The 15,398-nt window shown below is 49.8% G+C and overlaps 1 protein-coding gene and 1 non-coding gene across 3 annotated transcripts in view; both read left to right on the forward strand.

The window, feature by feature from the left end:
* ASTN1 (astrotactin 1) overlaps nt 1-11,123 on the forward strand; it is a 297,914-nt gene extending 286,791 nt beyond the window's left edge. Inside the window, exons 22-23 of one of the 2 annotated variants that reach the window (XM_011361242.1) lie at nt 6,657-6,840; nt 10,886-11,123. In XM_011361242.1, coding sequence (XP_011359544.1) covers nt 6,657-6,840; nt 10,886-11,123 — 422 coding nt within the window. Of the gene's footprint in view, nt 1-6,656; nt 6,855-10,885 lie in introns of those variants that run through there. The other variant, XM_011361243.1, reaches the window with a different exon arrangement.
* Nucleotides 8,864-8,982, forward strand: LOC111740549. Its single transcript, XR_002780647.1, has one exon. It is a non-coding gene; the product is annotated as a 5S ribosomal RNA (ribosomal RNA).
* Nucleotides 11,124-15,398: the final 4,275 nt, after the last annotated feature.

The following is a 15,398-nucleotide window of genomic DNA, read 5'->3' on the forward strand; positions in this document are numbered from 1 at the left end:
CACTTTACAACTTCTGAAATGACTTTCGCATTTATCGCCTCCGTTAGCACGCACGGTGCGTTAAGGGCACTGTTTATCTAATCATCGTAAGGCTCCTTAAAACTCTTTACTGGATGCCATTCTTCTTTTGACAAAAATCAAAATATTTCACAAGCATGTTGGGACCTAAGCGGGGTGGCCCTTGCCCACTCCTCCAGCCTCTTCTTGCCCATTCGTCTCACCGATGCCTGCCATGCAGCCTTTGCATGTGTCCATGTCCTTACCTTGAATGCTCTCCACCCCCACCCCTGTCCACTGATTAACTCCCCTCAGCCCGCAGATCTCAAAGTATCCCTTCCTCAGTACAGAAGAGGTCAAAGGACATCGCGAGACGTCCTCAGGTACCATGTTTCTTTCCTTCGGAACATTGATCTGCGTTTATTACTATCATCACATGTTCAATGTCTGTCTACGTCACTGGACAGAGAGTTCCGTGAGAGCGAAGTCCCCGTCTCTTTTTGACCACCGCTGTGTCCCCAGCACTTAGAAGGCAGAATGATGACCAAATGGTTGATAGAAAACATAGATTCTGGAGTCAGAACTCCCAGGTTCAAATTCCTGCTCCACCATCTAACTCTGTGGCCTTGAGCAAGTTATTTCATCTCATATCTCAGTTTACTAATCTGTAAAGTGGGGTGAGGGGTAATGTTACCCTAGATAATAAGTCTCTAGTCAGGATTAAATGAGTGAGGTTAGGCGAAGTCTTTTTTAAGTGCCCGTCTCGTAGTAAGTGTTCAGGGACTGTTAAGGAGTACACATTCCGGGGCAGTGTCCCTCGTGATCATCCTGATACACCTGGGGTCAGGGGCCATGAATAAGGCACCTGGCGGGGCACCAGCAAATCCACCTGGCCACGATAGTTCTCTCCTGGAAACTTGCACAATGGAAACTTCTGGCATCAGGCAACGTCTCTAATAACAGGCAAATGTTCTTATGCAAATGCTGTCGTTGACCATGTCTGCTTTTCCAATAGGAGCGCAGTAAGTATTTGCTGAAGGAATAGAATATTGGCCCCATTTTGTAGATGCAGAAACTGAGGCCAGAGCAGAGCAGATAAGCTGGCCAGGGTCACGCCGTCAGCGTCCAGCACTCACATTCATGATCTGACATCGATTCCCATTTGGCCTACAGCGTTAAATTAGATATTGAGAGGGTTGTTATATAAAAGACTGAAAACCTTTCTTTGCCTCTGAATACTGGTGAAGAAAAGACCTACGTTAAAAAAAAAAAAAGGAATATTCAATTTAGATACCAAAACACTCTTCCTTTCAGGACGATCAGTGTCCACCAGGATGTGACAGCAGGACAGAGACCTTTACGTGTGAGACAGACGTGCTTCTCTCTGCAGCGGGTTCTGCCTGGCTTGTGGGGTGTGGGCTGAATGACTTGCAAAGGTCTCTGCAGCCCCCCACTGATAAAAGCAGAGCCTGGGGTTGAAAACCCCCCGGTGGGACACGGGGAGGACCCGTGGCCCCCTTATGTCACCACCTATTGGTTTCTCACTCCATGCCGGAGCAGGTGAGGAGGCGCCCCAGCTATTTCTGTCTTGGAGAATGTGCTGATGCCCTTCCGGCAGCCGTGGGCACCTTGGACTTGCTTGCTGAATAGGCGGCAGGCTGGTGGGACATCAGGGAGGTGATTAGCAGGTAGGAGGGGGCAGCGTAATGCTACCTGCGGGAATAGATGGGTGGAAAGCATCTCTGACATAGTGGCTGACATAGACTGGTCTGCCTAGCGGAGGCCACCGAGCTGTTTCTCTCAGGGGCGCCTTTGGGTTAAGTCCAGCTCCCTCCACGTATCGAGAGGGGCCTCTGATGGCTTGTGCTCCCTGATGAGGAGTCGCTTCTGAGGTCCCAGCCGGGAGCACGAGAGGCCATTTCATGCTTAGAGAATGAGCTGACATTCCCAGGTCAGTCCTTCCAGGGCAAATGTCGAGATTAATGAGTCAGACTAATTAAGAGTGGCCTCACAAATTAATACAGTTCTAGCAGTTCTACCAAAAAAAAAAAAAAAAAAAGGAATGCTTGGCCTCCTTCTAAGCCAGATGGTGATCATAAATACAGCTCACTCGGGTGTGAGCTTACACCTAGTCACAGATGGGAATTACCTTTCAAGTGACCTAGAACAGGGCTGCAGCTCCTGGTTAGCCAGCAGGAAGCCACACTCGATTGCTGAGTGAACACTCTTCCTAAACCGGTTACTTCCTGTGAAGATTTTTACCACGTCATGACACTAAAGCCACCGTGTAAGTTTCTCCCAATGTGTTACCGGAACTCCCCTGCCCCCCGTGGGAACAAGCTAGCTTCAGTAACAAGATCAGCCAGGCTCTAGGCTGGGGCGTGGCTTTCCGGGGTGTTCTTCATGAGGTCCCAGAGGAAATAGTTTCGAGAGGATGAATTAGCATAAATAGAGCAGCGGCTCTCAAAGTGCCATCCAGGCCAGCAGCGTCGGCATCATCTTGGGACTTGTTAGAAATGCCAACTCTGGTTCCACATGAGACCCGCTAAATCAGAACCCCACGACCTATGTGTCCACAAGCCTTCCAGGCTGAGAATCAAGCTCGATTCTCAATAGAGAATCGCTAGTGTGCAGGGACACAGGGCAGCACAGGGAACGCCATGGGCAGCGGGAGGACAGACAGACTTGGGCGGGGGGGGGGGGCAGCTTGCAATTTGGACAGTGCTCAGAACGACAAAAACATAAGGCCATCTGGGATTCATCGTTTCCATGTGGAATTCTACAGTCAGTTACTTCAGTGTGGGCCAGACCGAGGTCTCAGGTAGCTCTCCAGGAATAAGGACAGTGATGACCTAGGACCTCTGTTCAGGGGACCTTTGTCATAGCAGCAAGGGAGCCGTGAGCAGAGGCGTAGATGCTGCCCAGGATTCTTGTTTCATTGTAAAAAGAACAGCGGCACTGGGAGAATAAGAAAGCTCTCTCTTCTGCTCCTGGAGTCGCTCCCCTCATTTATAGGAGGCTACCTTCCCCCCGGTCTCTTGGACTCCTGCATTTCAGTCTCATGGGGAAAGCGTGATCTAGTAGATACCTGGTGATAATAATCCCAAAATAACGTCTGCTATCGTCCGGCTCAGCCCCTCGCCTTATTCCAGACACTATGGTTTATTTGCCGTTTTTGGATATGCTGCCCAGCACAGCCCGGGAGCCTCTGTGCTGGCAGCTCATCTCCCTGGCACGCTCCCCGCTGCCCGCCCCCCGGACGGCCCTGCAGCTCATTCGCTCCCTTCCTCCGACTCCACTCGGGGCTGGAATGTCAGCTTTTCCGTGAGACCTAACGTGACACCCTCTTTAAAATCACAATGCCCCACCTTCCTCCCCGCCTTTTATTCTTTCCATTCTCTAAGACATTATGTTCTGCTTATTTATTATGTGTATCGCTTAACTCAATGTCTCCTACCCCTAGACTGTGAGGGCCGTAGAGGTGAGGATTTTTGTCGGTTTCTCACTGAGGTACCTAGAAAAATGGAAAGCACACGGTGAGCGCTCGGGAAACGCGGTATTGAATGAATGAATGGATGGGTGCTCCCTGTGTCCGAACACTGAGCCAAAGAAAGGCTTCACATTTAATGTCACCTTTAATCTCACGATAATCTTGAAATGTATATATTATTGACTATCATTGAACAGACAAGGAAATTAAGGCCCAGAGAGGTTCAGTAACGTGTCCAAGGCCACACAGCTAATATAGTGGAACCCAGCTCCGTTTGATGCTGTAGAGCCTGTTCCTAACCGTCCTCCCTGGTCCAAAGGCTTCAGTCCCAGCCCTGTTCGTTTATTCTGCCGCCTGAGAGATCTCGGCTCCCTTCTAATGACTCGGTTTCCGTTCTTGTGCTGCGGCTGTGTGTACAGGGTCCCTGCCTTGTCTCCACCTGCATTTTAACTGTCCTCGGACGTCACGCACGTTGAAGGAAGGGAAGACGGATACGGGTCTGGGTAACTCAGGTCCTCTGTGAAGCTGAAAGCCGGGCTAAGGGTTAACTGAAAAGAAAAATGCCTTGTATTCTTCTCTATTCTTAGAGTTACTGAATTCTTGAGACGCTGTGAAAGTTAATGAAGTAATATCTCTAAATTCTGTCAATGGAGAGAGAAGGAGCCAGAAATACTCAAGCTCTAGGAGACCAGCGTATAGATCGTTCTGAATACAGCATCCTGTTTATTGACTTAGGCTTTTAAGCACACCCTGGAGTTCGCTTCTCTTGGTTTCGGGAGATTCGTGGAGGAACCAGGGCCCGTCCCACCTGGTCTCAGGGGCACAGGCCGCTGCTGATGGGAAGCACCAGCCTCCTCCAGCCGGACGCCACTGTCGTGACATGAGAATAGTCCGTGTGCCAGGAAACTCCTTCTCAGCGGAGACCCTCACAACCAGGGCTCAGGGCCTGGGCCACTACTGCCCGTCCCCAGAATTCAGGACAGATTCGTATCAGTAAAAGGGTGGGAGAGGAACCCCAAACCTCCCCACCTGGGCTCTGGCCTGATCACCCACACTTTCCCTCCCCTGTCACCCACGCCCTGCCTCCCACAGAACACATCACGACTCTGAGAACAGTCCCCTGCTTCTTTCTGCCTCAACTCCAGAAGCGATGGACGCTGACTAGGACTTCCTCTTACTTGGCATCTATGGGCCAACCAGGGCATGGTCCTCTACTAGAAGCAGTCGCCCCATAAGCGCATCCCCCAAGACTGTCTCCTGTATCTTAAGTTGGTTAAACACCGCCATGCCCTGAGCATCAGTACACGAGGGCACAGGAAGACACACATAGTGTTGAATCTTGGCTCTGTGACCCGGGGCGGGTAACTTTGCCTTTCTTCGATTGTCCTTATTTGTAGACCAGGGAGAGTCATATCCATTTTGCAGTGGTGGCGTGAGGGTTGAAATTCACATACGTAAAGCTCTTGGCAATCAATAGGCCTTTATTAAATAACTGAGGATACCATAGGTCTTAATTTTCTAAATCACTTTCCTTGTTAATCTCTTGATTCTATTTTAACCACCTGAGGATTTTAAAATCCTGCAAATTTAAATGCATTTCTGAACGAAACGTTATTTTTAACGCAGCTAAAGTTGCCGGCTAGAAGACCTTGGTTGCTAAAAGACTGGTATAGCCCGGTGTGGAGAGATATCACTGAGAAATCCTCTCCCAAAGTAGAGTCACATTGCTCCCAAGTCATGAGTTCCCTTCGTTTGGCTAAGGTTTTTTGATCTACGATATTGTCTGGCCTTGGGCTAGCCACTCCGAACACCGAGGAAGTAAGATTGGGCTCCTGTCCTCATTAGCAATGGGCAAGATAGAAAAGGAAGGAAATTATTTCAATGTCTAGGCAGAGTAGGGGTAGAAGTATATGCATTCCAACCCAGGAGACTCCTGCAGTGATGACTGTCATGACCAGCAGCCCTGGATTCACTTAGAATTGTGACAAGGAATCAGGTTGCTATGCCTTTAAACTAGCAGGGCATCAAATGGGCAGTCTGGCTTAGAAATCTATACAGACTTCGTTTCTTCATCTCCAGATTTAACATTGGCGCTGAAACAAAGCGTTGCTCGCCCATCTTAGTTCCCAGCTGTTTAGGAAGGAAATGTAAACAAATCTCCTTTCTGACAGGTTTAATGAGAAAACAGTGCATGATAAAATGCTTTGAACTCTCTAGGAGAAAATGCCAAGTTCAGCTTAGCAATGCATGCCTTCGAGGCAGAAGTATAAAAGATATAAATTAAACTGAAAGATTACTCATTTGGAACTGCAGAATGTACTGGAATTCATTTATGTGTCAGCAAGCGTGTCTTCATATCTGGTTTGGGCGGCCCCAGCAAAGGTTCTGCAGTCATGGGGCCAGGTCGCTTTTGGTACTGTGGCTATTTCAGGTTCAAGTTGCTCAAGTCAGGACCTGACAGTGCCTCACTTCACCCCTGAGCCAAATGCCTGCCCCCGGCTGCCCGGGGCTTCCCTATTGCCTTTTGTAGGACCCACTTGGTACCCAAGCAAACGCAGCTAGACGTACAGAGGAGGTAATGTCTCGAGGGGCAGATGTGAAGCACCGTGGAACAACCACGGGGTGGACCTAGAGCTAAAGTCTTCTTCCTTCCCCCTCACCCCATGGACCAGTGGGGATCCGGTCCCTTCCTACGTCCCCTCTGGCAAACGCAGCCACCAGCTCACTCCTCTCTGTCGGCTCTGCCTACTTTCTTGTCACATTTCCCTTTGTCCTCCCTCATGCTTCCCTGGGGTCACACTTGCCAATAAAGTATTGATCTATGAGCTTTTGCCTCAGGCTCTGTAGGTTTAGGAAACATGGGTAAAGACAGAATATTATAACTGACATTGACCTTGGAGGTATTCTATTCGAAGACTTACCTGATGAGGCAGCCGTAAAGTAAATTAGTCAACCCACTTTCTCCATGCTCTAGGCTCAGCATTCTTTAAGTAACGTCATACACACACACACACACACACACACACACACACACACACACACACACACACACGTGTACATGTATATGTGCATACACACACATCCACGCACATGCTTACATACGTGTCTGTATACATCATTTATATACATATATATAATCTTATTTATTTGCCTTATCTGCCCTCCTCAGAAATAGCAGACAAGATCTACAATCTCTTCAATGGCTACACGAGCGGGAAGGAGCAACAGACAGCCTACAACACCCTTCTGGACCTCGGTTCTCCCACCCTACATCGAGTCCTCTACCACTATAACCAGCATTACGAGAGCTTTGGAGAATTCACCTGGCGGTGTGAGGACGAATTAGGCCCCAGGTAATCATTAAACTTCACTGCCTCTTTTAAAGACCTCGGCTCTTTGAAATTGGGTACCTCCTCCTCTATAATAATGTGCTCAGGCGTTTGCATCGATATCCTGGGTGAGCTTAGGTGCTTGGAGAAGTAAGCCCTGCGCTTTAGACAGCTCAGTTCGTACAGCTTAGTTTTGGATAAGCTTTATTTAAGTAGTCAAGTCATGAATGCATTTCCTGAACCTGGAAAAAAGTTTGCCCTTGACCTGCTTTGCCTCCCCTGTCTACCATGCTGACACAGCATTTCAAATGCTAAACCCGTAGGTGCCAAAAGCTTAGTCTTGTGAAGGAAAATTAGGGAAATTATTGAAGAGGTTATCAAAAAAGTATTTACTGCATACGAACTTTGCATATATTATGTGCATTCTACAGATATATTTTGAGCTAAATTCCACACTCTCAAAAGACAACGTGGGGGTAGTCAATGACTCACCTTGACATCTATCTTAGCTAAAGTTAGGGTAGTATCACGTTTGCTAACTTCCTCTGACCCCCAGGCGACAACTTTCAAAAACTCAGTACCCACTGCTTTTAGATTGCAAGCCCAGACGCATGTCTTTCTTTGAAAGAGAGGAACAGGAAGAATATGTAGAATAACATATTCATTTGCTACTTTGAGAAAAACAATTTCCTTGGAAATTCTGGAATTTACAGAGATAGACAGGGTGAAGAGGCTTTTACAGAGAATGTTGGTACCTGTATGTCCCAAAATTATTTAGAATCTCATGAAGAAAAACAAAATATGGCAAGAATTTGAGAATAGAGAAAAAAGAAAGAAAATGAAGAAAATCAATGTGGTTGTATCCTCTGGCGCTAAAAGAATTTTTGCACTCCAGATAACAGGGCTGAACGAAAATATCACCCAAAAATCATCCCATCCATCTGACCTCTGACCAAACCAGGGGGCGACCCAGCCTCAGTGTGCCTCCTCTTGTAGCCAGAAATTATAAACTTTCCTAAAAGACCATTGTTCAGGACATTTCCCAAACAATTCTTTCTTTTGAAGGAAGGAGGAAATTTAGGATTATCTTCCTGACATAAAATGACGTCATGTGTAAGGTCAGGAAGAATCTTTGTGCATTCCGTAAATTTCTTCCTGACGTCGATAAAGGGTGGCAGTCCTTGAGCAAACAGGTGCACTACTGTGGACCAAGACACAGAGGACAACAGACAAGGGACTTTTCATTTGTTTTGTCACGGTTCTGGTAAAAAGCCAACCCTAGGTTAGGAGGTTAACACGTACTAAGAAATGTCCTCTCTGCTCCATACCTTATCACACCCCTGCCCTCCTGTCACTCACGTCATCCCCCCTCCCCAACGCCCTGCCCCCTTCTCCTCCATTCCCTCCTTCCTCTTTGCTCCCCCACCCTTCTCCTCCTCCCTATCCTCCTTCCTGTGACATTTATCGTGTGTATATATACAGCTCTCTGTTAGGGAACATAAATGTCACAATTTGAATAGCACAGACATTTCATATATCATCTCGATTTCCAAGGGCGCTTGGATTGCCAGTTCCTCTCTTGTAACTCAAGAGTCAGAAGGAAAATTCATTAATGAGGAAAGTGAGCAGGGGAAGAAAGGTAGGTCTCGCTGTAAAGTGAGGCCTGCTGCTGACTATACACGCCTTTCCCCAAACTCTCCTTCCAGGAGACCTTTATACTGGTTTTTCAAGGCTGTATAGAGATTAGAAAAGAAATGTGTAGCTTCTTTAGCTTGTGGAAAATGAAGTTTTCCTTATTAGTGCCGTAGATCTCAGGGAGAACCACAGGAAAGAGAAAGTCTTCTGCCCTGAGATACATCAGCCCACTTTGCAGTCAGTTGTGAGAGTCTGTTAAGTACCTAGTACCTACTTCCTGTGAGCACGCAGAAGGGATTCCCTCAGCTCAGTGCTGTCCATTTCCATGAAAATTCGTGGAGGTCTCCAGACTGAGCTGGGGGTAAAATATTTTGAGAACAACATTGGCTGCATTGCTATTAAGAAAGAGGGAGGCTACGGCCACGCCACCTTGAACAAGTCCGATCCCGTCTGATCTCGGAAGCTAAGCAGGGTTGGGCCTGGTTAGTACTTGGATGGGAGACCACCTAGGAAGACCAGGTGCTGTAGGTTTAAAAAATAAGGGATTGTAAGCTGACAAGGTCCTTGTAATCTGTGAGGTCAACCAAGGGTTGCCTCGCCTAACAGAGTAAAAAAAATTAAAAAGGAAGAGGGAAGTCAAGGGCAGACCCTAATTAATTATTATTTTTGTAAAAGCAAGCAATGCGGGTAGCCCCAAAGACTCCATGGGCTAATCAAATCCATTTGTCGGAAAGGATGGCCGGGATGCGTTCCTGTATCGATTTCTCGAAGGTGGTAGAGATGCTGTTCCTCACTCTTCTTCCATTCCCCTTGCCTCCGCCTCCCCCAAATTTGTCAGCGACTCATGACATGCAGTAGGACAGATTAAGAGGATGGGCCACCAAAGTCCCTGTTGGTGATGACTCTCGGAAAGCCTGCTTGGCCAAACTACAGAGTCTGACAGGCAGAGGAGAGACCATCTGCACAGGACGGTATTTAGTCGGCAGGCGGAGTGTTTGTTTGATTTCCTCTGACCCACCATTGAAATTGAAGGAAACATGCCTACCCCTCCGACGACCTCACACTGCCTTAGCCCCTCGACTTTGCTGCTGAAGCTCAACACCTTTCCTCCGCCATCGGCCCTGCCCCTCTCCCGCTCGCCCTCCCAGGAATGCAGTGAGCTCACCCCCGATGCTCACTGCCAGGACAGAAGAGGAATGAAACCGATGTGGCCATTGTTCTCTGAATGCTTGCTCTAAATGGGCTGCAGACACTTCCATTTTCTGGAAGGAATTGTTGATTAAATGCGGAGAGATGGTTCCTCACCTGAGAAGTGGATAAAGACTGCAAGAGCTTTCATCGAGCTTTCGAGAACGGCGTTTCACAGCCTTTCATGAGTTTGTTCAAATAAGAGACTCTCCCTCCACGGGTCTCTGGTCACTTGGGTCTTTGGAGAAGAAGAAGAACACGGCTGAGTGAGGGACTCCTGCTCCTGCGCTCATCCTGAGTCAAAACCAGGGAGGATCTGAGAACTGGCTGCTAGGCAGTCCCTATCTGTGACACCGGAAATGGGTGCCAGGAAGAAGCCCACACGCCAGTGGGTAGAAGGTGGTGACAGCCCATGTCTCCAAGCTGTACGCAGATGTGACCACACCATTCTTGGCCTTTCCAGCGTGTGTGAACTTGGGGTACCACACCCCCTCTGCTCCCTTCTCAGGAATCTGCCACAGCTCAGGTGCTCTCTCGTCACCCCTGTTTCTGCTCTCGACTGGGGCTTGATGGCGGTGCCTTCCTTCCCGGGGGAGACGGCGCAAGGGAACATGAGCCCTCCCGGAGGTTACGTGGGCAAAGTGCACCACTGAGTCTGCACTTTCCCCAAGAAGGACCCTGCCTCATCGTGCACCGAGGGCGTCATTGTCCTCATCCGCGTCACACCCTAATGACCTCCACACAGGAATAATTAGTTGCATTTGGAATAATTAGTTGCATTTGGAATCCCCCGAAGTTCAATATATCAGCTGCTTCCACTCAGTTCAGAAATAACCTTGAAAACGGAAACAGTCAAACACCTTGTCATTTAATGATGATCAGTTACTGGCTTTGAAGAAAATTGATTTGATTTGTCTTTCAAAACAGCCGACTCCATCATTCTAAAAGGACAGATGTTACCACTAAAATATTAGTTATTTCCTCTTCATTTTTTCCTCTTGCATTTTGTTTGTTTCGCTCGGTAACTGCCCCGCTTTGCATAACCATCCTATTGATTAATTTTTTCTTTCATCCATTCATTCATTCATTCTCTTGACAGATATTTATGGAGGGCCCCAGTTCTAAGTGCCAGTGATTAAACAATAAGCAAGACAGACCGGCCTCTGCCCCCCTTGGAGCTTCACGTCTCCCCACCGTCTGCCTTTCCCGCTTTTTCCTCTTTCTAACCCCCGTGCTTAATCCCTAGGAAAGCTGGCCTCATCCTTTCCCAGCTTGGGGACCTCAGCAGCTGGTGCAACGGCCTCCTTCAGGAACCCAGGATAAGCTTGCGACGCAGCCCCCTCAAGTACCTGGGCTGCCGCTACAGCGAGATCAAGCCCTACGGACTGGACTGGTCAGAGCTCAGCCAGGACCTCCGGAAGACGTGCGAGGAGCAGACCCTGAGCGTGCCCTACAACGATTACGGCGACAGCAAAGACATGTAGCGCCATGATGCCGGAAGGACACGGGAGAGGGGCGGGGGATGTCTGGGTTGGTTCGCGGGTTTTTAATATTTTTTAATGGAACATTAAAACCTCCACGGGCACCATCGACACCAGGGAGAAACTGATCTCTGCTCCCTGTAGAACTCCTCGGCCTGAGCTCCATCCGCACGACCAGTGCGCACGCCTGCTGGCCAGTGGCTTCACTCTTTAGCCGACTATACTGGGAATTGTTTTTTGGTTGATTTGTTCCTTCCCCCCCAAGAGTTTCATCAGAATGCTCAAGAGTTCTGTCATCCTTCCCATGAAAGGCCCATCAAGTCAGGCACCTTGTGCTCCCTGAGTTCCTGAGTCTGTTGCAACTGGGGACAGAGACGAGGCCAGAAAGCTGTGAGCCCAGCCACGGGCTGCATTTCACGCTGGGAGCCCAGGCCAGGACACAGAGAAGGACAAGAAGAAGATGGGGAAGGTGGCCCCTGTGTAGGTCTCATGCTCCCTGCCCACCCCACCCCCAAGGCCTTCCTAACACTGACTTCGCACCCACAGGTGAATCCAGCCTCTGCTCGGGGCCCCAGCGCGCTTCCTGGGTTTTCAGCTCCTCGTCCATGTCACAGGACTAGAATCGATCTCCTCTGTCCTCTGCTCTCCCTTCTATCGTCTGTGAGAGGCAACAAAATGCTGCCTTCAGCACGCTCTACCTGGAAGAAGGTTAGCGATGCACGGTCTGGAAAAGAAGCGGACTTTACTGTTTTTTAAAAACTCCTGTGCCTCCAGGCTGAGCGTCTGCAGACCCCAGTATACACCAGTAGACACCAGGCTCCCAATCCTCTAGGGTCTGCACCGCTCACCCTGGACGGATAAGGTTCGTCCGATGTCTGCTGTGGGCCAGGAGGGGTCAGTACTGCCACGTCAGTGTTTCAGAGAACCGAAGTTATTACTTATCACAAAAAGCTTCTGTCCATTCCCCGCTCCCCTCGCTAAATTGAATTATGTCGCTAGTTGTAGAAACCATTTTCCTGGATGAGCCTCGGCAGGAGGGTGGCACCATTTTCACCCCCACCTTGTTGCCAGGAGCAGCAGGAATTCTGTGTAGGTGCACCCCCCTGACTGCAGGTAAGGCTGGCCGTTGTGTCTGCCCCACTGCCCAAGCGTTGTCACAGGCGTCATGAGTGGAATGGCTACGGGAAGCCCAGCCTTTCAGAAAGCGCTCTGCAGGGCCACGTGGGCCACCCCGATGGGCCCTAGCCATCCCCACACACCTCAGAGGCCCGATCACGCACTTTCAGCCACCCTGCCTTTGACTGGGCTCCTGATGTGGAAACACCAGAGTAAACTCAAGAAGAGGCTGTCAGATCTATCAGGCCAGGCATTCAGCCATTGTGCTATACTGATTTTTTTTCTACACAGTAATAATGACAGGCTGCATCTCCTGCGTGCTTACTGTATGCCGGGCGCTGCCGTAAGCACTTTACGTGTCACTGAATTCTCACCGCTGCCCGACGTGCTCTTCTCAGCTTCGGTGATGAGGAAACTGAGGCAAAGAGAGGACGCACGACTTGCCCCGAACGCCGCACGCGCTCCGCCTGCGCTACAGCGTGGACGCCTGCGGCCGTGCTCCAGGGCCCGGGAGCGTAGCCCCGCTGCCCGCCGCAGCCCTGCCGTCAGCATTGCCGGGGCGGGTGGTGGCCGAGCGAGCCGCGAGCTCCACGGGTCCTGCCCAGGAGCTTCCATTCCCCACGCGTCCGTGGCGCACCCTCGCTCTGCCCCTAGAGCAGCTCCCGGCCGGCCGGCTGTGCAGCACAGGCCGTCCCCACGGCCGCGGGAGCGAGCGAGGCCTCCTCCTCCCTCAGCACACAGTGCGCCCCTCGCTCTTCGCATCTTCCCCCAGAAGGAGTGACAGGCTTGCCCCCCGCCCCGGGGACTTCCCCGCTTCCAGGGCAAAGACTAGCAGAAAACTCGGGTCCCACCGTGGTGAATGCAGGGCCTCGGGTGAGATGCCTCGGGGGCTGGGGTCTCACCATCACCGGGGAGGAAGATGCCCTACGCAGCTGGACACCTACCAGTGGGCAGGCCGAGGTGGGACCAGCTCTGCCCTGCCACCGAGTCCCGTCCCTTCTCCAAGTCTGCACAGAAACCCAGGTCCACGAGCACGAGGGGGAGGTGTCGCTACCTTCCCGCCCCGCAGCGGGTGAGGTGCCAGCCGGCGGGCCATGGAGGGAGGACAGGGAGAGGCATCGGTCGCCCTTTTGGTCCCCTCCGTCGGTTTGATCAGAGGCTCCCTGTCGCCCCCTCTCCTCTGTCTTCCCTGCCCTCCCGAGCCCCTCCATCCCCTTTCCTCTGCTCGGCGCCGCTCTGCCGGCCTGCGACCCTCCCCTTCCTCCTCTGCCCCTCCCGCCCCAGGGGCCTCCTCCCCCCTCAGTGTCCCCTCGGGCCTCCTCCCTGCACCTGTGGGTGCACACAGACACACCCGCACCACTGCACACGCACGCACTACATACACACTATACACACTACACAGTACTATACACACTACACAGTACTATACACACTACACATACACAACACACACTACACATACACACAATACACACACTGCACACACACACTATACTCACACACACCATATACACTGCACACACACGCACTACATACACACTATACACACTACACAGTACTATACACACTACACATACACAACACACACTACATATACGCACAATACACACTGCACACACACGCATACTACACACACACTACATATACACGGCACACACACACATACTACACATACGCACTACATACACACTATACACACTACACAGTACTAGACACACTACACAGTACTATACACACTACATATACGCACAATATACACACTACACATACACAACACACACTACACATACACACAATACACACACTGCACACACACACACTATACTCACACACGACATATACAGTGTGCACACACGGATACTACACACATGCACTACATACACACTATACACACTACACAGTACTATACACACTACACATACACAACACGCACTACGTATACACACAATACACACACTGCACACACACACACTATACTCACACACGACATACATACTGCACACACACGCATACTACATACACACTATACACACTACACAGTACTATACACACTACACATACACAGCACACACTACATATACACACAATACACACACTGCACACACACACACTATACTCACACACGCCATATACACTGCACACACACGCACTACATACACACTATACACACTACACAATACTATACACACTACACATACACAACACGCACTACATATACGCACAATACACACACTGCACACACACGCATACTACACACACACTACATATACACGGCACACACATGCACTACATACACACTATACACACTACACAGTACTATACACACTACACATACACAACACACACTACATATACACACAATACACACACTGCACACACACACACTATACTCACACACGACATATACACTGTGCACACACACAGACTACACACACGCACTACATATACACTGCACACACACACATACTACACACGCACGACATATACACGGCACACACACACATACTACGCACACTACACATATACTCTGTACACTGTAATGCACAGTGCACACACATGCTGTACACACACTACATACACACTACACACACACTGTACACACACACATACACAATACATACTACGCACCCACTATGCAATACTATACACACTACACATACACACAATACACACTACGTATACACACAATACACACACTGCACACACACACACTACACACACATTAGATACACACTATACACACTACACAATACTATATACACTACACATACGCAATATACTATGCACACACTACACAGACACAGTAAACACACTATACACACTACACATACACAATACACTATACTCACACTATACACACTACACCCATATCGCACACACACACAATTCCTATGGCTGGGTCCCACCTACTTTTGAGTTCCAAGTCAGGCCAGTATGAACAGGGCAGGAGAGAGTCTCAGGATCCCTGAGGACTTGTGCGCTGAGAAGACACCATCATTCGCACCCCGATGTCACTCCCCAAAGCTCACCCAGAGGAGCCCGTCCTGACTAGAAAGGATAGCGGTTCTGGGCCAGTATTAAACCTCTAGTTCTCAGGCTGCCAAACAGGTCTTATATCCACCAGCTCCCTCCCGGCTCCCAGGAGACCCCGGCGTCCCTCCC

Source organism: Pteropus vampyrus, unplaced genomic scaffold, assembly GCF_000151845.1.
Source record: "Pteropus vampyrus isolate Shadow unplaced genomic scaffold, Pvam_2.0 Scaffold65, whole genome shotgun sequence".
Classification (NCBI taxonomy): Eukaryota; Metazoa; Chordata; class Mammalia; order Chiroptera; family Pteropodidae; genus Pteropus; species Pteropus vampyrus.